The 25,638-nt window shown below is 46.7% G+C and overlaps 1 protein-coding gene across 1 annotated transcript in view; it reads left to right on the forward strand.

Moving 5' to 3' along the window:
- Positions 1–25,638, forward strand: part of GC (GC vitamin D binding protein) — a 53,591-nt gene that overhangs the window by 19,867 nt on the left and 8,086 nt on the right. Inside the window, exons 2-8 of the mRNA XM_063135205.1 lie at positions 2,323–2,392; positions 4,328–4,460; positions 5,910–6,121; positions 10,438–10,570; positions 13,697–13,791; positions 20,068–20,197; positions 23,613–23,821. Of these exons, the coding sequence (XP_062991275.1) occupies positions 2,323–2,392; positions 4,328–4,460; positions 5,910–6,121; positions 10,438–10,570; positions 13,697–13,791; positions 20,068–20,197; positions 23,613–23,821 (982 nt within the window). The remainder of the gene's footprint in view (positions 1–2,322; positions 2,393–4,327; positions 4,461–5,909; positions 6,122–10,437; positions 10,571–13,696; positions 13,792–20,067; positions 20,198–23,612; positions 23,822–25,638) is intronic.

Genomic DNA, 25,638 nt, shown 5'->3' on the forward strand with positions numbered 1-25,638 from the left:
TACTGCTCTAACAGGAAGTTTTTCCTGATGTCCAGCTGGAATCTGGCTTCCTTTAACTTGAGTCCATTATTCCGTGTCCTGCACTCTGGGAGGATCGAGAAGAGATCCTGGCCCTCCTCTGTGTGACAACCTTTTAAGTATTTGAAGAGTGCTATCATGTCTCCCCTCGATCTTCTCTTCTCCAGGCTAAACATGCCCAGTTCTTTCAGTCTCTCTTCATAGGGCCTTGTTTCCAGAACCCTGATCATCCTGGTTGCCCCCTTCTGAACACGCTCCAGCTTGTCTCCGTCCTTCTTGAATTGTGGAGCCCAGAACTGGACGCAATACTCTAGATGAGGCCTAACCAGGGCCGAATAGAGAGGAACCAGTACCTCACGTGATTTGGAAGCTATACTTCTATTAATGCAGCCCAAAATAGCATTTGCCTTTCTTGCAGCCATATCACACTGTTGGCTCATATTCAGCTTGCAATCTACAACAATTCCAAGATCCTTCTCGTTTGTAGTATTGCTGAGCCAAGTATCCCCCATCTTGTAACTGTTCCTTTGGTTTCTATTTCCTAAATGTAGAACTTGGCATTTATCCCTATTAAATTTCATCCTGTTGTTTTCAGCCCAGCACTCCAGCCTATCAAGATCACTTTGAAGTTTGTTTCTGTCTTCCAGGGTATTAGCTACTTGTACTTCTGCCCCCGCCCCCTTTAATGCTCAATCTGTGCATGGCATCCATACATATCCAATAAAATTAAATGAGGTTTTACCAAAAGGAGCAGAGGACGGATGGGCCTTGAGCTGGAATCATTAAGCAGCCAGGTCTTAGAATTATGAAGTAGCCAGGTTTTGGTCTGCTAAAAAAAAAATCAGTAAAAGGAACTGAATGATGTAAAAACAAAAAGATCCTCAATGTTAAAAGCATCCATTTTTCATTGAAACTCAGGCTGTAGCTAGACCTAAGGTTTATCCCAGGATTGTCCTGGGGTCAAACCTGTTCATCTAAGTACCACACAGGGCATCCAGAGCTCAGGCAGGGACGAACCCAGGATGATCCTGGAATAAACCTTAGGTCTAGCTACAGATGATGATGATGATGATGATGATGATGATGATGATGGTATAGGAAGTTCAAAATCGTATTCCTTTTGTTTCTCGTTGTTTAAAATGTAGCTAGGATTCCCTCCGCCCCCCGGAAAATAATTTTATTTCTCCTTAGTTCTAAGACGAATCATATCAACATTCATTGACATTTCAGTTTCATTTCCAATTTCTGCCTAGTTTTTAATATTAATTGATCATGTACTTTCTTAATGCACCTTAATTCATTGCTCACAAATCTTAATTCCTAGATTTATGGACCAAGTTTTCTTTCAGACATGCTAGAAAGGGAGCTTCATATCCTTAAATCTTTGCTCTCCAGAGCCTTGTATATGCCGACAGAGGCGTTCGCCCATGTTCAGCTATATTTACAAATTCAATACATTTCCTCCATATCTCTCCAAATTTGTCTTACTTTAATTGTCCTCATGCTATCCTTAACTTTTGTGTCAATTTCTCTAGGAGAGAGATCTGCCATACTCTATGGCAGCGGTCCCCAACCTTTTTGGCAACAGGGACCAGTTTCGTGGAAGACAATTTTTCCATGGACCGAGGGGGGGGAGGGTTGAGGGGAGGGTTTTGGGAAGCCCACACACACACTCCAGCGTCCTGGCTTTGCTTCGGCTGGCACCCAGCCAAAGCGAAGCCAGGACACTGGGGCAGGCAGGCGGCTTTGGAGCGGTGCGCCCGGAAGTCGCCCTCCTAGAGCGGCTTCCAGCCGGGCGCACCATTCCAAAACCGCACCCACCCACCCCAGTGTCCCGGCTTCGCTTCGGCTGGGCAGGCGAGATGGCGCCCCACACCCAGATACACTGGGGTGGGGGGGGGTGAAAGCAGCTCACCTGAGCGGCCTGGCTCCTAACAGGCCATGGACCGGTACCGGTCCGTGGCCCGGGGGTTGGGGACCCCTGCTCTATGGTACCAACTTTCCGTATGAGGCCCTTTACAATCTTTCCAGTATTTGGCTATCAACAATCTTGCCACTGACAATAAATGACTCACTAAGTCCTTTTTTAGCAGTTTAATGTCTGGTCTTATATATAAATTTAACATGGCTAACTGAGGACATGGAGGTACCCATTGTCCGTTACTGAACTAGACTCCTGAAACACTAGTATCCAGAATTGAATTACCTTACAACACTGCCACTACGTATGCATACACCTTCCCGTGCCTACCCTGGGATATTTTTTAAAAAAATGAATTGCCATTCTTCTTCTTTGTTTTTCAGGAAAACATTACTTCAGAGATAAGATCTGTCATGAATTCAACACCTTGGGAAAAGAGAAATTCCGTGAGGTGTACGTATTTGAAGGCATGCCGCACTGATTCACAGACTCCCTTGAGTTTAGCCTTGCTGGCATTCTGGACTCAGGCCAAACCACAGAAACCTCCATCCTAAAGGAGATAACAAATATCTAACTGCTCCTGCATAGGGATGCCTCCTTTTGGTTTCAAAAGGACTAACTGGCATGATGGGTAGGGTGGAAGACGGAGCTGGAGACAGAGCCAATCCTTCTAGTTTAGAGAAAGAGCTTGGAAGAACTTGGGTTTTCAGAGGCCCAGGCAAAAATGGCCAAGGCAAAAACAGTGCATTGTGGGTAGAGGAATCCTTTTGGGGGCGGAGTTTGACAAGCTTCCATCGGCTCAGCTTCCTGGAATCCACTCTGCTCTTCAGTGAGTCAGCCCAGCTAGCAGATTTTCAGTGTTTTTGAAGTGATATGAATTCAGCCACCATTTGTACAAATTGCACAGATTTGCATCACTAGAGCAAATTATGAATGCGATTTGTGCAAATTACAAAAATGTTGTTGTAAAATGCAAATTTTGAGCAAATTGGGGGGGCATAATTTGAGCAACTCTCTATTTATGCAACTAAGGTACACACACACACACACACCATAAAAAAATATGTAAACAGACCCTGGGATTCGGGAAAACCATGTTATTCTGGTTGCAAAAGCAAACCAAGTTGGGCATGATGCAGAATTCCAGCGAGCCCAAAAAGGCTGGATTTCCTTGTGCTGGACATGCCTAATTGTGAGTGGAGTCTTCAGCCTTAGCTAGACCTAAGGATTATTCCGGGATTGTCCTGGGGTCATCCCTGTTCATGTAAATGTCGCACAGGGGATCCCGGGAGCAGGCAGGGACGACCCTGGGATGATCCGGAGATAAACCTTAGGTCTAGCTAAGGCCTTCCAGAATCTGGGATTTATGAGCTTTTTAGATCCAGAGCTTTACTGACTAGATCAGTAACAAAATGTTTGTTCTTCTTTGGGGCCCAAAACTAAATTTCTTTAATATACAGGGTTGTCTGGGGTGGGGCGAGGGTTAAGTGCATTGAACCCTCAAAATTTTAACAAGACTCAAAAAAGACAGAACTGGACAAGGCAAAATATTATTTATTTATTTAGAATATTTATATACCGCTCCCCAATGAAAAATTTCGGAGCGGTGTACAAGTTAAAATGAAAATAAAAACAGAACAAAACAGTTAAAACAAAATTTAAAAGAAGCAAAAACAGATTCAAGGCTGCACATTAAGGAAAGGCTTCTTGGAATAAAGATGTTTTCAGGAGGCGCCGAAAGGAGTACAAGGTTGGCGCCTGCCTGACCTCCAGAGGCAGGGAATTCCACAGGAGGGGCGCCACCACGCTGAAGGCTCTTCCCCTGGTGGATTCCAATCGGAGGATGGATCTAGGTGGAACCACCAGGAGCAGGCCCTCGGATGACCTCAGTGACCGGGCAGGTTGGTAAGGGAGAAGGCGCTCTCTCAGGTATCCTGGTCCCAAGTTGTTTAGGGCTTTGTACACAAGTACCAGAACCTTAAACCTGGCGCAGTAGTGAATAGGCAGCCAGTGCAGTTCCCTCAGCAGAGGAGTTACATGCTGGAAAGGGGCAGCTCCAGACAACAGCCGAGCTGCGGCATTCTGCACTAGCTCCAGCTTCCGGAGCAGCTTCAAGGGCAGCCCCACATAGAGCGCATTGCAGTAATCCAATCTTGAGGTTACCAATGCCTGTACCGCCGTGGCCAAGCTATCCCTGTCCAGGAGAGGCCGTAGTTGGCGAACCAACCGAAGATAGTAAAAGGCACTCCAAGCTGTGGCAGCTACTTGAGCCTCCAACGACAGAAATAGGTCTAAGAGTACCCCCAAACTACGAACCTGTTCTTTCAGAGGCAGAGCAATCCCATCCAGAACCGGCAATGAGCCAGTATTGTCTCTTCCTCTTCACAGGGCACTTGTCTTAAACAGCCGGAAATATTCCAATGCTACATTTGAAGAAATCAAAAACATTGTGAATGAGATTGTCACTCTTGCAGAGAAATGTTGCATCGAAGGAGCCGACGCTGAATGCTATGACAGCGAGGTATATTCCTACAAACCCCCTTCCTTGAAGAGGTGCTCAGGTCTGAGATAATTTAGAGATCTGGATGTACTTATTATTTAAGGCACAAGTAAAGGCTGCAACAAAATGTTGCAGTAAGGAGATCTCCTGTTTACAAGACAGCCATACCCTCTTCCAAAACATTCCATTCCATTTCCCTCCCAGCTGATTTTATATATCCCCTCCCCCAACAGTTAGCATTCAATGGCCAATGAGCATTGCTCAATTCTCAATAAACTTTTGGGGAGAATCCCTCTTCGTAGAGCTTTTTTTCTTTAAAAAAAATGTGTTTCTGCAAACCTTAGTATTATGCAAGCCTGCTGACATCTTCCACATGGGTCTGTATTAGAGATGTCAGAGATATCCATTTGGGGGTATAGAGTTTCATCAGTTTTCCTAAGCTCACCCAAATTTTGCTTTGGTACCCAATGCTCTGCCTGACCTGATCTGCAGCAAGTTGAGCCACTCATGTATTTTCCTGGAATTGTGCACATTTTAAAAGGTTTTGAAATCTGTGCAAATTTCTGAGCAATTTGTGCAAATCATTACCACATTTGCACAAATTAGGGCCAAATTTGCATGATTTGCGCAAATGTGGACACAATTTGCACAAACACGGCCATAAATTGCACAAGTTGCTCGGAAATTTGCACAAATTGCAGAACCTTCCCAAAATGCACAAAAGCTTCCAGGATTTTGGAGGGCTTTAACCCCAAAGTCAGTGCCAGCACCTGGAATCCTTGGTGAACTGTTAGAATCCAAGAACCCTGGAGGGTTGCACTATGGATGGCCAGATGGCCTACTTTACAGAGGGCAGACCTCTATTTTGGAAAGCTGGCAGACGACATTCCTCTATTCTAAGTTGTCCTGTATTTGAAAAGGTGTCCAGAACAAGTCTGGTTTAAAGTCTAGGCACCACCAGTTGAAAGAACTGGGCCTTGAAGCTGCTGATCAGAAGTTAGCACCTGGTCAAGCAGACTGGGCACTTGGTCAGTCTTCTCTAGTATAGACAGGTGTATTGCATTTATACTTATTACTTCCAAATTTCCATCTATGCATATAAATTTACTTATTCAAATGATATGCAAATTGATGCCCTCTTTTCCCCCCTCGTGTTAGTGATGTGTAAATTGCCAGCCAGCTTACTGGAGGTCCAGTGCCAGGTGTCCTTTTGCTCTGATCCAGTAAGGTTCTGATGTAACAGGGAAAGTGCAATTTAGGCCACAGCTAGACCTAAGGTTTCTCCTGGGATCATCCAGGGTTCGCCCCTGCCTGAGCACTGGATCCCCTGTGTGTCACCTAGATGAACAGGTTTGACCCCTGGACGATCCAGGGATAAACATTAGGTCTAGCTATGGCCTTAGTCAAAAATGTAATGTGTACCTCTTTCTGTCTCTTGCTCTCCTGCTTTCTCCCACTCATCTGCCCCAGTCTTTAGCTCTCTCCGCCAAATCCTGCGATCCAAATTCTCCTTTTCCTAAGCATCCAGAGACAGAGGCGTGTTGCACCCATGAAGGCCTAGAACGAAAGCTGTGTCTGGCTGCCTTGAAACACCCGCCCAAGGAGTTCTCCACATATGTGTTGCCATCACCTGAGGAAATATGCGAGGGCTTCAAAAACAACCCCCAGGATTTTATAGACAAGTGAGTTCTGGAAAGCTGCATTCATTTTCACAGCGCAAACGTTGTCAAGCGATATTTCCATGTGCCTTTTCAGTGGTCCAATGCATTTAGCTGTCTATTCCAGTTGGATTCTATAATAAAACAAGGACATAGAAAGTGCCCTGATGTATTAGACCAGTGGTTCCCAAACTTTTTCAGGTAACTGCCCCCTTGGTTCCACAAACTCATGCCCAGTGCCCCCTACCCTACACTATAAAAATCATTATTCAGAATAGCGGTTTTCAACGACCCACTAAGGAAGATAATAACAACAAAATTCAAAACAGTAACAATTAATTGAATATTTATTCAAAATCCAAAGCACCCACCACAGGCTCGCCGAGGGAGGGAGGGAAAAGAGAGTGAACGCCTCTGTTTTGCAGCCAGCGTGACGGGGCATACCAAGCAGGGTATGTCTCTTCATTAGCGTTTTGGTGCTTTTGAAACATTTCAATTCACCGTCAAAAGGACTCTTCTTAAACAGTATTAATACATGTGCGGATTCTTCCCCTATATGGCTTGGGACCAAACTACCTTCTCCCATAAAAATGTCCCTGGGTATTAAGACCTTCTAGAGAGGCGCTTCTCGGAAAAGACCACCTTGAGTGCCCCCTGCTGCCCCTTTGTGTCTTAGCGCCCCCTGCCACCCCCTTGCCTCTTAGCACCCCCATATGCAATCCCACCACCCCCAAGGGGGCAATACTGCCCACTTTGGGAACCACTGTATTAGACCAAAGGAGCACGACAGCCAATGAGATGGCCATGGGAAACCCACAAGCAGGACTTGTGTATAATAACAGGGGCACTACCTTTTCTGAGTCAGATCAAAGGACCATTAAGCCCAGCATTCTTTTCATTGACACCCCATCTACAGTAGACCATGACAGTCAACATCAAAATGGATTAGACCAAAAGTCTATCACTATACCAGGGGTGGGCAGTAGGTAGATCTCCAAATGTTTTAGACTTGAATGCCCAGAATCCCCTACCAGCATGGCCAATGGTCAGAAATGTTTGAAGTTCAAGGGGAGCATTTCTTTACTTATTTGTTATCCGGGAACGTAAGAGCCATGCCAGATCAGAGCACCTGCCTATCTAGTCCAGCATTCTGTTCACACAGTGGCCAAGTAACTGCCTCTGGGAAAGCCACAAGCAAGTCATAAGTACAACAACACCCTTCTGCCCATGTTCCCCAGCAACTGGAGTACGTAGCCATACTGTTTCTGATACTGGAGGTAGTATATAGCCAGCAGGACTAGCAGCCATTAATAGCCTTATCCTACATGAATTTCCCCAGTCCCCTTTTAAAGCCATACAAAATGTGGACATCAATATGTCTTGCCATGATGTAGCAGATTCCATCATTTGTCTCCATTGTGTGGAGAAGTCCTTCATCTGTCCTGAATCTGCCAGCTTCACTGGGTGGCCTGGGTTACTAACCAGAGCCGTCCCTTTGAAATTTTATCATAGAGCTATGGAGCTGAGCTCCTTCATCGATGGAGACCAGTGCACTCTACACAAAAATGTATTATTATTATTATCCTTTAGCTTGCCAAAGCTTCACTCCAAGGGGGTTGTTACAACATGAGAAAGACTTCCAAAACATTAGGGACCTTTTTTTTTTCTCTTTATCTCAAATGCTCACACTGCCTCCACTGCTGCCACTGGGAATTTTAAGCCAGAGAATAAGACACCATATTCTCAAGGACACCAGGAGAAAAATCTTCTGTTTTTTCAGCTTCTCTTCCTTCTGTGTAGTGAGGTTACACCTCTTGTTCCTGCTTTGTACCTCTCTTATGATAAACAGCAGGGATGGAGAATCAGAGGTGCTTTAGATGTAGATAGACTACAACCATTCCCATCATCCCTGCGCATTGGCCGTAATGACTGGGACTGAGTTTTGATAACATCTGGAGGGGTACAGGTATACAATAATCTGAAATCATGAAGCAAGCTTCCCAATTGGATGCCTTCCAGATGTGCTAGACTACAAATCCCATCATTCCCAATGATGGAACTTGTAACCCATCTCATATGGAGCAGACTAGATTGGGTAAGACACTAGCTTGGAATGATGGGAATTGTAATCCAACACATCTAGAGGACACCAGGTTGGGAAAGACTGATATGTTTTGCATCATATATAGAATTCCAGGCCCCTATGAAATGACATAGAGTAGTAGAATTAGAACATATTTAGGCCAGAAACTCTGAAGAAGGAAGTTGAATCCAGAGTGTTCCTTCCATGAATGGAAGACCTCCTTACTTTCAGGAAAAGGACTGGGGTCCAGCAGAAGCTTCCACTGATGGATGAAGGTGAATTCTGCTGATTTCCCCTTTGCGTTTGTAGCTCTGCTCCTACCATAGAGTCCATCAACTTCTCAAGGCAGTTTTTCAGGGTCCAGATAAGGCTGAACAGGAAAGGGAGGAATTAGAAAACATCACCTTAGAATCATAGAATAGTAGAGTTGGAAGGGGCCTATAACGCCATCGAGTCCAACCCCCTGCTCAATGCAGGAATCCACCCTAAAGCATCCCTGACAGATGGTTGTCCAGCTGCCTCTTGAATGCCTTTAGTATGCCACCACCACCTCCCTAGGTAACTGGTTCCATTGTCATACTGCTCTAACCATCAGGAAGTTTTTCCTGATGTCCAGCTGGAATCTGGCTTCCTGTCACTTGAGCCTATTATTCCGTGTCCTGCACTCTGGGAGGATCGAGAAGAGATCCCGGCCCTCCTCTGTGTGACAACCTTTTAAGTATTTGAAGCGTGCTATCATGTCTCCCCTCAATCTTCTCTTCTCAGGCTAAACATGCCCAGTTCTTTCAGTCTCCTTCCTCTCCCACTTCTGCTAGGTCAGGGATGGGTAACACATGGCCTGTTTAAATAATATGCAAACAAAATGGCACTCCTGAGCAGCTACAAAGCACTATGAGGTATAACTTGAGATTGTTAACAAGCTAATGGAGGAGGATTTCAGCAGAGCTCTGAATCCACTCTGGGTTTCGGTCAGAACCAATCAGAACTCTAAAGCAGTTTAAGCATTTAAGTATCTTTAGAACTGTGGAGCTCTACAGAATTTCAGTTATTTATTTTTGACCTAGTGCAGTCCATGGGGGCAGGAGCCAAGGGACCAAAATAACCCCAGTACTTCCCACATTTGCCCATCCTCACTCTCAAGGAAGTATCCTGTGAGTGGAACTCTGCCTATGGGAACTCTAGAGCCAACCCGGGAAACGGTACTGAAGACACTGGCAATAGGTCTCTCAAAAGCCATTAGCCATGAAGGTCAGGATAAAAATCAAATCAATAAATAAAATGATAATCCATGGGGCACCATACTTCTGAGCACCAGATGCTAGGGACAAAAACCAGAGAAAGGCTGTCACCTTTATACCCTCCATAGTAATTTCCCTCTGGCTGGTAGCTGAGCAAAATTGCCCTCACTTATGTTTACGTTACAATGACCTTACCAGTAGGGATGGCCATCATGGGAAAATTCAGTCCTTTTTCAGCTCACTGGGTTTTCCCAAAGCGCTCAGCTCGGCTTGCATTTGTGAGCCACGGGATCCCCCCCTCCCCCTAAATTGTCATTTAACGTGCACAAATTTTGGCTGTAATTTGCTAAATTTGTGCAAATTGCAGCAGTAATATGAATAATTTGTATAAATGGCACCTCTGATTTATGCAAATTTGTCAGGGTCCAGGGCGTGGGTGGCAAGGCCTCAGTGCAGGAACTCCAGGGCCGGGATAGATGGCGGTGGAACCAGCAAACAGAATCCAGGCAGGGCCGGAGGCAAAAGGCATGGTCAGGAGAAACAAAAGGTCAGGCAAGGTCTGGGATTGCAAGTAGTCAGGAACAGGCTGCAGCAGGGACAGGAGACCATGTTGCTGTGGCAAAGCTGGAGTGGAAATGCCATATAGCCCTTTCCTGGCTGCTCCAAGCTGGTCTGCATCAGCCCACCTGTGAGTGCTTGATGCTATGAGCCTGGATCCTGCAACTACTCTGCGGCCAGTAAAGTGCACTGCAGCCACCAGGTGGTGCTGCAGGACAGAACCTGACAAAATTACAGCTGCAATTTGTGCAAATGATGGCCAAAATTTGCAGAAATGGTGGCAGCAATATGCATAAATGTCCACTTAAGGTGGGAGGAACCGAAGTCCGGGGAGGGGGGGCAAGCTGATGAAAGCCGAGTTGATGAATATCACCCCCTGGACAGATTCCTCTGACATCCCCCACTTACCAGTCTCATGCGTTCTATGCCAACGCCTTATGTTGTCTTTTGTGATCTTCTAGGTTTCTGCATGAGTATTCCTCTGAACATAGCCATACACCATTGCCACTGCTGCTGTCTTCTGTAACGACATTCTTATCCATCGCCAAAGGTTGCTGCGGTCAGAAACAACCTGCTTTGTGCTTCATAAAGGAGGTCAGTGCGTTTTTCCCTCAGCACAAAATGTTTGCAGCCTCTTTGCACCGCTGTCTTCCAAAGCCCAAATAAATCTGAGTCCAATTGAATTCCAGCACTGTGTTAAGCATCAGATACATCAAATTCTGATTCAATGTGGCTTTATAACTTGTTCCACTCCGGTGGCATTACCACAGGGTGCCAGGAACTGTCCAACAGGGCTAGGACACAGGAGTCACTCGGGGTAGGTTTACACCTCCTGGCAGAAGGAGGAGGATCTTGCAATATGCTGATTGGAGATCCTCCCCCTGCGTTCACACATGGCACGCAACATCCAGGGAGGAAGGAGGACGTCGCACCCGCCATTTTTTTTTAAAGAAAAGAAGCTGCAGAGCACACCCTCTCCCCTCCCCACCCCCAATGTTCCCTGTGCCTGGTTCCCGGCTCCTCGCATTTACTTACGAGCTGGGATGAAACCAGGATGACTGCCCACACCTCCCACCATCTTGGTATGATCCCAAGACCATGGGAAGAATCAGGCTAAAAGCCATCCCAGTTATCCTGGGGAAATGGAGGGATCTTTCCTCTCTGCCCCTGGGAACCCGTGTGCATCATATGGACACACAGGGATGATCCCAGGATGATCCCCAGGATAAGGCATGGTGTAGACATGCCCTAAGATGGCTGAATTCTCAGGAGTGCTGAACCAGTAAGGGAACTCTTCAGCCACATGACCAAAGCCTCTGGTCAGCCTCTGACCAACAAGCTAGACAGGAAAAATGTGGCACCTGCAGTGCCTCAGCTGCTGGTGAGGGCTTCCTCTGGGGCTGTATGAGAATTTCATTTCTGTTCATAAATCACTCAAAATATCCCGTTCACAAGCCCTAACTCGAAAGTGAACTACAGCACATTTTCTCTGAAAATGTTCACAATTTCCTGAACGTTCCTTCACAAATCATGAACTTGAACAATGTGCAACTTCCTCAAACGGCACAACTGCCTCTGCATATGAAAATTTTGGGAAATGGACAACTTCCTCGAACTGCACAGCTCTCTCAAAATCTGCACATTTTAGCTGCTGTTAGGCATTTTTAGAAAAGAAATTCAGTATCATACTGCCTTCATACAAATCTACGGTGTGACCACACTTAGAATATGGTGTACAGTTCTGGACACCACACCTGGAAAAAGATCATGCAGAGCTGAAAAATGTGCAGAAAAGGGCAACTAACATGATAAAGGGGTTGGAGCATCTGCACACCATGCATAATTTTGCAGGGTCCCAGCTGTTGAAACCTTCCTTCTTTGGGGAGATCTCATGAAGGAAAGTTTCAACAACTGGGATTGTTTAGCTTGGAAAAAAGGAGGCTAAGGGGAGATACGATAGAGGTGTACAAAATGATGCATGGCACGGAGAATGTAGATAGGGAGATCTCTCTCGATATCTCTCGATATCTCTCTCTCTCTCTCTCTCCCCCTCCTATAACAGTAAAACCCAAGGTCATCCCCTGAAGCTGATTGGTGGGAGATATTGGACAGATAAAAGGAAGGACTTCTTCACACAATAAGAACATAAGAAGTGCCAAGATGGATCAGACCAAGGGTCCATCTAGTCCAGCACTCTGTTCACAAAGTGGCCAATCAGTTATCGGCCAGGGATGAACAAGCAGGACATGGTGCAACAGCACCCTCCCACCCATGTTCCCCAGCAACTGCTGCACACAGGCTTATTGCCTTGAATACTGGAGATAGCACACAACCATCAGGGCTAGTAGCCATTGATAGTCTTTGCCTCCAGGAATTTATCCAACCCCCCTTTTGAAGCCCTCCAGATTGGTGGCCGTCACTAAATCTTGTGATAGTGAGTTCCATAATTTAACTATGCACTGTGTGAGGAAGTCCTTCCTTTTATTTGTCCTGGATCTCCCACCAATCAATTTCATGGGATGACTCCAGGTTCTAGTATTTTGAGTGAGGGAGAAAAATGTCTCCCTGTCCACATTCTCCATACCATGCATAATTTTGTACACCTCTATCATGTCCCCCTCTTAGTCTCCTTTTTTCCAAGCTAAACAATCCCAGTTGATGTAACCTTCCCTCATAGGGGAGATGCTCCAGTCCAGTGATGGCCACCAATTTGGATGGCTTTAAAAGGAGGTTGGATAAATTCCTGGAGGAGAAGGATAATCAAAAACAACTAGTCCTGATGACTATGTGCTACCTCCAGTATCAGAGGTAGTAAGCCTGTGTACACCAGTTGCTGGGGAACATGAGCAGGTGAGTGCTGTTGCACCGTGTCCTGCTTGTGGGTTCTTGATCGACAGCTGTTTGGCCACTGTGTGAACAGAGTGCTGGACTAGATGGACCCTTGGTCTGATCCAGCAGGGCTCATCTTACATTGTTATGTTTTAGTGTCCCCAACATATGTGGGGAATCATGCTCTCAATCACGAGTGGGGAACCTCAAGCCCAGTGGAATGCAGCTGCTGAAAGCTTCCCAAAATTGAACTCAGCCCTCAGTCTGAAAGAGATTTCCTAACCATGTTCTATGTAATGTAGCTGAGGGATCAGCAACGTTGTAGTGATTCTGACAGTGGCATCAGCTTCCTGTGATGTGAGTGAATATTAGACTGTTGTTTTATACTTTGAATGTTTTAATTTTTGTGAACCGCCCAGAGAGCTCCGGCTATTGGGCGATATAGAAATGTAAATAAATAAATAAATAAATAAATAATATTCCCATTCCAGATGGTGTTCTAGACCCAAAAGCTTGGGCTTTGTCATGACTACTCAGCTCTGAAACCAAGGCCACAGCTAGACCTAAGGTTTATCCTGGGATCATCCAGGGTTCGCCCTGCCTGAGCACTGGATCCCCTGTGTGTCACCTAGATGAACAGGTTTGACCCCTGGACGATCTAGGGATAAACCTTAGGTCTAGCTATGGCCCAAGCCTTCCCGATCAAGGTTCAAAGCTCTGTCTGGTAAACCAAACGAAAATGTGCTCAATTTACCACACAGAATTATAGTTCTGCCCCGCCCCCACCCAATGGATGGGCCACTTTTAGAATTGCTTGAAGCTGCTGCCCTCATAAAATTTGAGCCCCGTGTGTAATCTCTGACTGATGAACCTCTCCTTTATATCTTGCAGAGGCTGAAGGGGAAGCCCCTCCAGAGGTTCGCCGATCTATCCAACAAAGCATGCTCCCGCTATGACTTGTTTGGGAAAGAAAAAATTAAACTCAGGTACAAAGGAAATCCTTTTGTGTTACCCGTTTATGGCACATTTTCAACATTTAAAGTGGCAAATGTGAATGCCAGGTACTTCCGGTTTACTGTGAAAGCCTGGAGAGATCTATCTGGGTTTGAATGATCCAAGTGCAACTGAATTTCATGGGACAGAACTGAGTTTGCTACTATATATGAACTGGTAGCAACTTTAAATTTCTATTAGTCAAAACATACCAGTGCAAAGAAATCCAAATCCTTTTTTAAAAAATGTTTTATTGATTTTTGATTTTATACTACATAATAACCTAACTTCTAAACAATACATACAATACGATATATAATAATAACCCCGTAATACATAATACATAACAATACATACTTAAACAAACTAATAAACATACATTCTCTTCACTTAATTCTGCTTTTGATCTAATCATTGATTAACATTAAAGTGCACCCCCAACCCAGGGATCTTATTCTGATTTCCAAAATCTCATTGATTCTTCTGGAGGTGTTTACCCTCTCCCTCTTAATAATACAAAGTCCAAAAACAATTTCCATATTACTTCAAAATCATTCGTTTTTGTCATTCCTCTTCTAACTCTGATGTTACATGTTAATTTATCATTAATAGCAACATCCCATATTACTTTATACCAATCTTCTATATCAGCCTTCCTCAACCTGGGGCGCTCCACAGGTTGAGGAAGGCTGTTCTATATGATAATCCCCTCGAACCTTCCAGTTCCTGGATATCATTAATCTTGCGGCTGTTAACAAATTTGTTATCAATTCTTTTATCTCTTGATTACATTTCAATTCACCATACGCGGATAACAATGCCATGATTGGTGTCTCCTCTATCTCCATTCCTATAATTTCTTTTATCTCATGGAACACCATTTTCCATAATTTTTGTACAAATATACATTCCCACCACATGTGTATATACGATCCTTTCTCTTGACAACCTCTCCAACATAATACCGAATTCATCTTGTTGATCATATTTAATCCAAATCCCGGGAAGCATTCCCTCACATGAAGGTGACTGGTTGGCATTTCTCTGCATTGGGCTTCAACGTTTTTTATGTTTGGGGTTTTTCTTGCAAATACACTTTGGTGGAAATGCAATCGTTTTGGGGAAAAACATTTCTTTCATGTCACACACGAGAAACTGCTAATAATTTATTTATTTATTTATTTATTTATTACATTTTTATACCGCCCAATAGCCGAAGCTCTCTGGGCGGTTCACAAAAATTAAAATCATCATAAAACAACCAACAAGTTAAAAATACAAATACAAAATACAATATAAAAAGCACAACCAGGATAAAACCACGCAGCAAAATTGATATAAGGTTAAAATACAGAGTTAAAACAGTATAATTTAAATTTAAGTTAAAATTAAGTGTTAAAATACTGAGTGAATAAAAAGGTCTTCAGCTGGCGACGAAAGGAGTACAGTGTAGGCGCCAGGCAGACCTCTCTGGGGAGCTCATTCCACAACCGGGGTGCCACAGCGGAGAAAGCCCTCCTCCTAGTAGCCACCTGCCTCACTTCCTTTGGCAGGGGCTCACGGAGAAGGGCCCCTGTAGATGATCTTAAGGTCCGGGTAGGTACATATGGGAGGAGGCGTTCCTTCAAATAACCTGGCCCCAAACCGTTTAGGGCTTTAAATGTCAATACCAGCACTTTGAATCGGGCCCGGACCTGGACTGGCAGCCAATGAAGTTGTAAAAGGACTGGCGTAATGTGATCTCGCCAGCCAGTCCCTGTTAGTAAACGGGCTGCCCTGTTTTGTACCAGCTGAAGCTTCCGGACCGTTTTCAAAGGCAGCCCCACGTATAACGCATTGCAGTAATCCAAACGAGAGGTTATCAGAGCATGGATAACTGTAGCTAGGCTATCACTGTCCAGATAAGGGCGCAGTTGGTATATCAGCCTAAGCTGATAAAAGGTGCTCTTTGCCACTGAGTTCACCTGTGCCTCAAGTGACAGTTCTGGATCGAAGAGCACCCCCAAACTACGGACCCGATCCTTTAGGGAGAGTGCAACCCCGTCCAGGACAGGGCAAACATCACCTCGCCGGACAAATGAACCACCCGCTAACAGTACCTCCGTCTTGTCTGGATTGAGTCTCAGTTTGTTAGCCCTCATCCAGTCCATTACCGTGCCCAGGCACTGGTTCAGAACAGTCACTGCCTCACCTGGGTTTGATGAAAAGGAAAGGTAGAGCTGGGTGTCATCCGCATATTGATGACACCTCAGTCCACATCTCCGGATAACCTCCCCCAGCGGCTTCATGTATATGTTAAACAGCATAGGGGATAAAATAGAGCCCTGCGGAACCCCATGGCTTAGGAGCCACGGCACAGAGCAATAATCCCCCAGCACCACCTTCTGGAATCGGCCATCCAAGTAGGAGCGGAACCACTGCAACGCAGTACCTCCAACTCCCAGTTCAGACAACCTATCCAGAAGGATACCATGGTCGATGGTATCGAAGGCCGCTGAGAGGTCCAGGAGAACCAACAGGGTCGCACTCCCCCTGTCTCTCTCCCAACAGAGGTCATCCCACAGGGCGACCAAGGCAGTTTCCGTTCCAAAACCAGGCCTGAAACCCGATTGAAATGGATCTAGATAATCCGTTTCATTCAAGAGTGCCTGGAGTTGTCCTGCAACCACCCGCTCAAGCACCTTGCCCAGGAAAGGGATATTAGCCACCGGCCTGTAGTTGTTAACATCTTCCGGGTCCAGATTAGGCTTCTTCAGGAGTGGTCTAATTACCGCCTCTTTTAAAGAGGCCGGCACCACTCCCTCTCTCAAGGAGGCATTTACAACCTCCTGGACCCAGCCGGCAATCCCCTCCTTATTTGATGTAATGAGCCACGAGGGGCAAGGGTCAAGCACACAGGTGGTCGACCGGACTTGGCCAAGCACCTTGTCCACATCCTCGGGCCTCAATAACTGAAACTCATCCAATAAAACTGAGCCGGACGGCGCTCTGAACGCCTCTACTAGTGGTGCTGCATTAAGTGTGGTGTCCAATTCATGACGAATCTGAGCGACTTTATCTTCAAAGTGCCGTGCAAACTCGTCACAGCGTGCTACCGAGGGTTCAACTATCTCACGCCCTGGTCCAGAGTGTAACAGGCCACGAACCACTCGGAAAAGCTCCGCCGGACGACACCGAGAAGACGCAATGCTGGTGGAAAAGAACTGCCTCTTTGCCACCCTCACCGCCACAGAGTAGGCTCGATAGTGAGCTCTAGCCCGTGTTCGATCAGACCCAGCACGAGTTTTCCTCCACCTGCGTTCTAGCCATCTCCCCTCTTGCTTCATCGCCCTCAGCTCAGATGTATACCAAGGAGCTGACCGGGCTCTGCTCAGAGGGAGAGGACGCTTGGGCGCGATCGTGTCAACCGCCCGAGTCATCTCTGCATTCCACAGAGCGACCTGGGCTTCGACAGGAGCACCGGCCATATCAGCAGGAAAATCCCCCAGAGCCCTCTGGAATCCATCGGAGTCCATTAGCCTCCGGGGGCGGACCATTTTAATAGGCCCCCCACCCTTGCAGAGGGGAAAGGCCGCCGAGAGTCTAAACCTCAGTAGGAAGTGATCCGACCATGACAAGGGGGTAGATGTTAGTTCCCCCACTTCCAGATCACCATCCTCTTGTCCAGTCGAGAAAACCAGATCAAGTGTGTGTCCCTTTGCATGTGTTGGGCCGATGACATGTTGAGACAGCCCCATGGTTGTCATGGCAGCCATGAAGTCCTGAGCCGCTCCGGATACAGCAGCCTCGGCATGGAAGTTGAGATCCCCCAGAACCACCATCCTGGGGGTCCTCAACACCAGGTCCGAGACAACCTCCGTCAGCTCAGGCAGGGAGACTGTGGGGCAGCGGGGTGGACGGTACACCAGCAGAATCCCTAATCTGTCTCGAGTACCCAACACACAGTACAAACACTCCAGACCAGCACTCGACTGAACAGGAAGCCTAGAGAGGGAGATTGTATTCCTATAGACCACGGCAACCCCCCCTCCCCGGCCCTTGAGTCTGTGCTGGTGCTGCACCGAGTACCCAGGAGGGCAGAGCTGGGTGAGAGCAACCCCACCCAGTTCACCCACCCAGGTCTCAGTGATGCATACCAGGTCAGCCCCCTCATCCACAATCAAATCATGGATGAGGGAGATTTTATTCTGGACTGACCTGGCGTTCAGCAGCAGCACCACCAGACCCGAGAGCAAGCTGATATGGCCGCCAGGAACTATCCGGTTGGGGTAGGAACCAGAAGAGGGAATAGCTGTAAGGAATCTATCCCCTCTTCTCCTCATCTGGCCTGTTCCTCCCCTAGCACCATACCTCCCCCTACCCGTGACCACAGTTATGTGGGCATCCCTGTATCCCCCACAGCTCCCCAGGCACATATTAAAAAGTAATTAAAATGTATTTTACAATTTGCTGCTGGTTGGCTGGTTGGAGATCTTGCAGGTACAGTAGTATGGTATCTCCTATGTGCGCCGCAAAGTGCAGCGCCAAGTGCGCACTCGGCGCCGCACTCTGCGCGTCGCCGAGGCGCGCGCCGAGGCGCAGCCTCTGGCAGGCTGCAGATGTACCTGTTAGGGAGAGGTGAAGCACTCAGTCAGCTGACGCCCAGCAGGTGAGGGGAGAGACTGCAGAGGGAAGCCCCAGCAGTCCCTGTTCTTCTTTCCCCCCCACCAGCCAAACACACCCCACCTTCCCAGCCTCTGGCAGGCTGCAGATGTACCTGTTAGGGAGAGGTGGAGCACTCAGTCAGCTGACGCCCAGCAGGTGAGGGGAGAGACTGCAGAGGGAAGCCCCAGCAGTCCCTGTTCTTCTTTCCCCCCCACCAGCCAAACACACCCCAACCTTCCCAGCCTCTGGCAGGCTGCAGATGTACCTGTTAGGGAGAGGTGGAGCACTCAGTCAGCTGACGCCCAGCAGGTGAGGGGAGAGACTGCAGAGGGAAGCCCCAGCAGTCCCTGTTCTTCTTTCCCCCCCACCAGCCAAACACACCCCACCTTCCCAGCCTCTGGCAGGCTGCAGATGTACCTGTTAGGGAGAGGTGGAGCACTCAGTCAGCTGACGCCCATAAGCTAGTTAGCATCAGCTAAATGATGTTTAGCACAGAATTGGAAATCTCCAGATGCCCCATTAATTCCACTTGGATCTGAAAGCTTTAGAAAAGAGCAGTTGTTGTTTTTTTTTAAAAAAAAAAAACAAGGCAAGCAAATCCAAACAGAAAACAGAAGAATAAAAATTGGGGGGGACGGGACACAATGGTTTCCATGTGGATGAAAATCAGCATTCACTTGGTAGAACTGATCAATGCAAATGCATATGTGTACCAGCCTAGTAGTTCAGAACCTGATCAGGTGGTGGGGTGAGATAAACTCATCAGTCCAGTGACCAGGAGGCAGTGCCAAATGCCATTGGTAAACAGAGTTCGCCTAACAAGCAGGGACCTCTTCTAGGAGAGACCAGGCACAAAAGCAAGATCAGGGCTCAAGAACAAAGACAGAGCGAACAGGACCAAGGACAGCTACAAGAGAGCAGACAAGTTGCTCTGATGAGTTCCTGTGCCAAATACAGCCTTTGTATCTCCATATCTCTCCTCGGACTTGCTCCCATTCTGGGTTGTGGGGATTTTAAAGGCTTAAGCCTTAGCTAAACCTAAGGTTTATCCTGGGATCGTCCCGAAGTCATCCCTGCCTGCTCCCGGAATATCCTGTGTGTCATTTACATGAACAGGGATGACCCCGGGATAATCCCGGGATAAACCTTAGGTCTAGCTAAGGCCTTAGTCTCTTGCACCTCATTGATTCCAGATAGTCAATTTGGTGAGATGTGACAAAAGATAATGAAGCTTTGAGTATATAATGCCTCATCTGCTGGAGGGTGGGCTTGGGAGGTTCAAGCTTGGGAGGTTGAACATGAGGTCCTGGCTACTGGGTCATGCTTTGTTATCAGCCAAGGCAGTCAGTACCCAGCTTCTCTGTGGACTGAGCTGCATGACCATACATAGGACATCCATGAGCTCCTTGGTTCCCTCCACCCCCTCAGGGTTGGTGTCCCAGGTTCCTCCATACCAATTTGTATGCTGTAAGAGAGGAACAAGGATTGAAAAGAGACCATGTCTACATCAGTTGCATAGACTATTCTGCCACCATCATCAGAAGATGCCTAGAAAGGCTCAGCAGATTGCTATGGAGTAGCTAAACTGAGCTAAACTCTCCCTTATTTTGTTTGCCCACATCTAGCTACTTAATCAGATTTACCCAGAAAAGTTCGAAAGCTTCCTTTGAGGACATCTTAGCCATAGCCGAAGATGCCACCAGCGTGCTCTCCAAGTGCTGTGATTCCTTGGAAGCAGACTGCATCCAGAGGGAGGTGGGTGTGCAGCATGTCTACATCAATGACTGTCATAGTTCTGTGAAAAATAGCTGAGCGCTATGTGTCCGTCAGTACTGGCTCCTCCCTTTTAGACACAAATTCCACCATTTGCAGGATCTGCTGGACTGTACCAACTTTTCCTGGACTGTACCACTTCCAGAGGCACACAGGGATAACTGCTTTAGCCTGGCCTTCTCCTTGAGATGTTAGTTTTATATATGGAGAGTGTTATATTTATATGGAGGCATTTAAATATGCAATTCCCGCAACATTTTAAACATGGTAAAATCCAGCAAGAGCTATCCCATGTGATTCTGCAGACCATGCCCCAAAACGATCTATATATACCTCGAAATAAGTCTCACTTATTTCAACGGGATTTACTCTGAAGTACGTTTGCATAATATTGTCGCCTTAGTCCAACTTGTCCAGGAATTCCAAAAAGAAATGTTGTTAAATTTACTTGTAAGTACTGGGAGTGTTTGTTGTTCCACCTTTCCTCTGAGGTTTGGTTGTGCTGTTTTAGAAAGCATTTCGCTAACATCACACTGAACGCTTGGTTAGCTTCGCGTAGTAAGGAGCACTGAACAGCATGCTTCCTTTGAACTTCTGTTTCACTTTCTGGAGCATCTCCCCTATGAGGGAAGGTTACAACAACTGGGATTGTTTAGCTTGGGGGGGAAAGAGGCTAAGGAGAGACATGATAGAGGTGTACAAAATGATGCATGGTGTGGAGAATGTGGACGGGGAGACATTTTTCTCTCCTCTGTCAAAATACTAGAACCCAATGGGGTCATCCCATGAAGCTGATTGGTGGGAGATTCAAGACAAATAAAAGGAAGGACTTCTTCATGTAGCGCATAGTTAAATTATGGAATTTGCTACCACAAGATGTGTTGATGGCCACCAATTTGGATGGCTTTAAAAGAGGGTTGGATAAATTCCTAGTAGAGAAGGCTATCAATGGCTACTAGTCCTGAGAATTATGTGGTACCTCCAGTATCAGAGGCAGTAAGCCTGTGTGAACCAGTTGCTGGGGAACATGGGTGGGAGGGTGCTGTTGCACCATGTCCTGCTTTGTTGGTCCCTGGTTGACAGCTGGTTGGCCACTGTGTGAACAGAGTGCTGGACTAGATGGGCCCTTGATGTGATCCAGCAGGGCACTTATGTGCTTATGTTCTCAATTCCAGGTTTTCCCAATCTGGCACCCTACAAATGTGTTGGACTACAATTCCCATCATCCACAGTCACCGTTTCCTTGCTGGGCTCACATGATGAAAGTCGTAGTCCAACACATGTAGAGGGGACCAGGTTAGGGAAGGCTAGTGTTAAGTAGACATTTGACTGCTGTTACTGAGAAAAAGATGGCAACAGAGAAGGATCTAGGTCAAGAATCAGGAGAAGGTTTTGGATTTCTACTATAACAAACAAAGGAGCTTTGATGGAAAATAAAACAGAGGTGGACAAATCCTGGGAGCGTGGGGGTCAATTCCCCCCTCCCCAGAACCCACCAGGGGCCATACCACTGTCACTGCCATCCAATGCGCCACCAAAATTCAGTGCCACAGCAGCAACGAAGGACACCTTTTTTTCTTTAAATTGAGACCCTTTTTTGCTGCACCACCACACTGACGAATTTCGGTAGCACACTGCCACTTGAAACAACGGGGGGGAAAGGCCCACGGCATTCCTACTTCCTGTCGCCTACCCGTGTTTGCAACCTGAGGCAACTGTTTCACTCTGCTTGATGGTAGGCACAGCCCTCCATCATGTCTTTTTCCCCTGCAAGATTCAAAAGTCATGTTTAGCTGTGTGCTGAACCCCACGGGAGGAAAAGACACTTGGATGGGCATTGTGAAGCAAAGGAACTATGCGCAGGAGGAAGTCTACTGCTCTGCTCAAAATCCAAGTCGATTTTCCTAGTGGTTGTGTGGTTGTAAATCCATTCTGGATTTCAGCCAGACGCTATCCAAGGTATCTGTGGCGTTACCCCACAATTGAGTATCCTGTATGCGTCTGTTTAGTATGTCTGGTGAGTATGGAATATTAGAACTGAGTGGGTGTGGTTTGTGATGCAACAGGTAGGGTGGGGGTGGAAGGTTGTATATAAAGAGTGACTGAGGGGAGGAGGGAGGATGTTAGAGTGTGTTGGGTTGCTGAGTTTGGTTAGGAGACAAGCTGGAGCATGTTCAGAGGAGGGCAACCAGGATGATCAGGGGTCTGGAAACAAAGCCCTATGAAGGGAGACTGAAAGAACTGGGCATGTTTAGCCTGGAGAAGAGAAGATTGAGGGGAGACATGATAGCACTCTTCAAAGACTTAAAAGGTTGTCACACAGAGGAGGGCCACGATCTCTTCTCGATCCTCCCAGAGTGCAGGACACGGAATAACGGGCTCAAGTTAAAGGAAGCCAGATTCCGGCTGGACATCAGGAAAAACTTCCTGACTGTTAGAGCAGTACAACAATGGAATCAGTTGCCTGGTGAGGTTGTGGCCTCTCCCACACTAGAGGCCTTCAAGAGGCAGCTGCACAACCATCTGTCAGGGATGCTTTAGGGTGGATTCCTGCATTGAGCAGGGGGTTGGACTCGATGGCCTTGTAGGCCCCTTCCAACTCTGCTATTCTATGATTCTAGGATTCTATGAGTGGAGATTGGAATTGTTTGTGGTGTGAGAGGAGATTAATTGCTAGGGATTTAGGATTGGTGTGAGGAGAGAGAGGTAGTTGGTGAGTGGGAAGTCTGGAATAAGCAGGATGGGAAGCGTTATATTGTCATTTAAAGCTTTTAACATTACAACAAAGTTTTATTATTTTGTTGCTACCAAATACCACGTGTCAGCTTGGCATTATTTACCTGCTTCACAGTTGTCAAACACCCTCACCTGAATATTTAAAAGTCCATTTAAAAACAGATCCTATATTAAACCTGTTTCATAGAATCATAGAATAGTAGAGTTGGAAGGGGCCCATAAGGCCATCGAGTCCAACCCCCTCATAGATAGGGGAAAGGTTTTGTTTAACCTTCCCTCAGGTGTTCAAGTAGTGGTGCTTGGCCTGAGAAGGGTTTATGCGGCGGGCCTAGTATTGGTGTAACGTCGCAGTATCCCCCAACGTCGGTTTGGCCTCTTGGATAGGTCTTTTAGACTTCTCCATGGTTCTGACTGAATGGATTTACTGCCCCACCGAAAACAGAGCCACCAGCCTCCATTGGATTTTCCAGGGAATCGATTCTGCTCACAGACCTTTTGGGCAAAAAGTCAAGAAGACGAACTTTGAGACTTTATAACATTCTCTGCAGCAAAATGTGTGGAGTCGCCTTTAGCGTAGGCAAGCGCCGCCCTGCAATCTATCCTGTTTGGCTCGGCTTTGCTGCAAAATCATTGCCTGCCTTTTTTTTCCCCCTTCTTCCAGGTGTCAAACTACACCACCAAAATCTGTGATAAACTCTCAGCCCAAGATCAAAGAATTGAGAACTGTTGCAAAGGTTGTCACACAAACTTGACAGTCTATATGTGCATATATATGCTCCCATGGGAACAACCTGGTCCCCAGTCACCTGATCCTGCACCATTAGCTCACGATGCACTCTGTGGTGAACGTGGACAGCGAGAATTGGAGCAGTAAGTGGATTTAGAACCATACCTCACCTCTCACGGAGACAGGATCACGTTGTCACACTCTGTGCTTATTCATCTATAGCAGTGGTTCCCAAACTTTTTCAGGTAACTGCCCCCTTGGTTCCACAAACTCATGCCCAGTGCCCCCTACCCTACACTATAAAAATCATTATTCAGAATAGTGATTTTCACCGACCCACTAAGGAAGATAATAACAATAACATTCAAAACAGTAACAATTAATTGAATATTTATTCAAAATCCAATTACATCTTTTCCCTCCCTCCCTCAGCAAGCCTGGGGCAGGTGTCTCCCATTCAAAGGGGCCACGCTCCTCTGGGTCCTGCTGGTCTGGTCGCCCAGGCTGAGCAGCGGCGGCCAGGCAGAGGAGCTGAGCTGAGGATCTGAGAATGAAAAAGGGGATGTGCTGCACCTGGACCCTTTAAATGGGAAGCACCCGCCGCAGGCTTGCCGAGGAAGGGAGGGAAAAGAGACCGAATGCCTCTGTTTTGCAGCCAGCATGGCGGGGCACACCAAACAGGGTATGTCTCTTCATTAGTGTTTTGGTGCTTTTGAAACATTTCAATTCACCTTTAAAAGGACTCTTCTTAAATGGTATTAATACATGTGTGGATTCTTCCCCTATATATATGGTTTGGGACGAAACTACCTTCTCCCATAAAAATGTCCCTGGGTTTTAAGACCTTCTGGAGAGGCGCTTCTTGGAAAAGACCACCTCGAGCGCCCCCCTGCCGCCCCTTTGACTCTTAGCACCCCCTTGCTGCCCCTTTGCCTCTTAGTGCCCCCATAGGCAACCCCCTTGCCTCTTAGCGCCCCCCCTATGCAATCCCACCACCCCCAAGGCGGCGGTACCGCCCACTTTGGAAACCACTGATCTATAGCAACAATTCTTGCTATCATACACATGATTACAAACAGGACACTCCTATGTATTCTTAGACTGGAAAAAAAAGTCCTACAACACCCAGAGTTGTAGGGTGTTTTTCTGTTTAACTGTGCACAGGATTGCATGTGAACTGATTTTAATCCGAGCTTCACCATAAGCATAGACTGAAAAGGTGTGGAAACTTTCTTATTCACTTCCTCTATAGTGGAAGGCAAAAGGAAGAAGGGCCGACCAAGGGCAAGATGGATGGATGATATTCTGGAGGTGACAGACTTGACCTTGGGGGAGCTAGGGGTGGCGACGGCCGACAGAAAGCTCTGGCGTGGGCTGGTCCATGAAGTCACGAAGAGTCGGAAGCAACTGAACGAATAAACAACAAATAGCCATCTTGGTCAACTTGGTGTTAGAGGAGATTAACGAATCTACCCTTCCCCGACCTGGTGTCCTACAGATGTTTGAACTTCAATTCCCGTCAGTCCAGCCAGCATGACCAATGGTCAGGAATGATGGATGTAGTATTCCAAAACATCTGAAGGATGCCAGGTTGGGAAAGCGGAACTAATGTAATAATATCACCACTTGGGTTTAGGGATGTGAAGGTCAAAAGGGGGACAGAAAAAAATCAGGGAAAGGGAGAACTCTTTCTTTTTCTTTTTTCTGGGATTTTTGGGGAAATGGGGAGGGAAGTTGCTTCCAAGTTTCTCTGTTCCCCCCCCACACACACACACACACCCTTCATATCTCAACTGGAATGATTTTGGAAGAGCGTGGGGGCAACCTTCCATTTACATTCTCCAAGATATTTCAAGGGCAATCTGCATGTTATGATAAATACACACTTTTCAAAAAGCATACTGGTTAGGGTGACCATATGAAAAGGAGGACAGGGCTCCTGTATCTTTTACAGTTGCGT

Source organism: Elgaria multicarinata, chromosome 10, assembly GCF_023053635.1.
Source record: "Elgaria multicarinata webbii isolate HBS135686 ecotype San Diego chromosome 10, rElgMul1.1.pri, whole genome shotgun sequence".
NCBI lineage: Eukaryota > Metazoa > Chordata > Lepidosauria > Squamata > Anguidae > Elgaria > Elgaria multicarinata.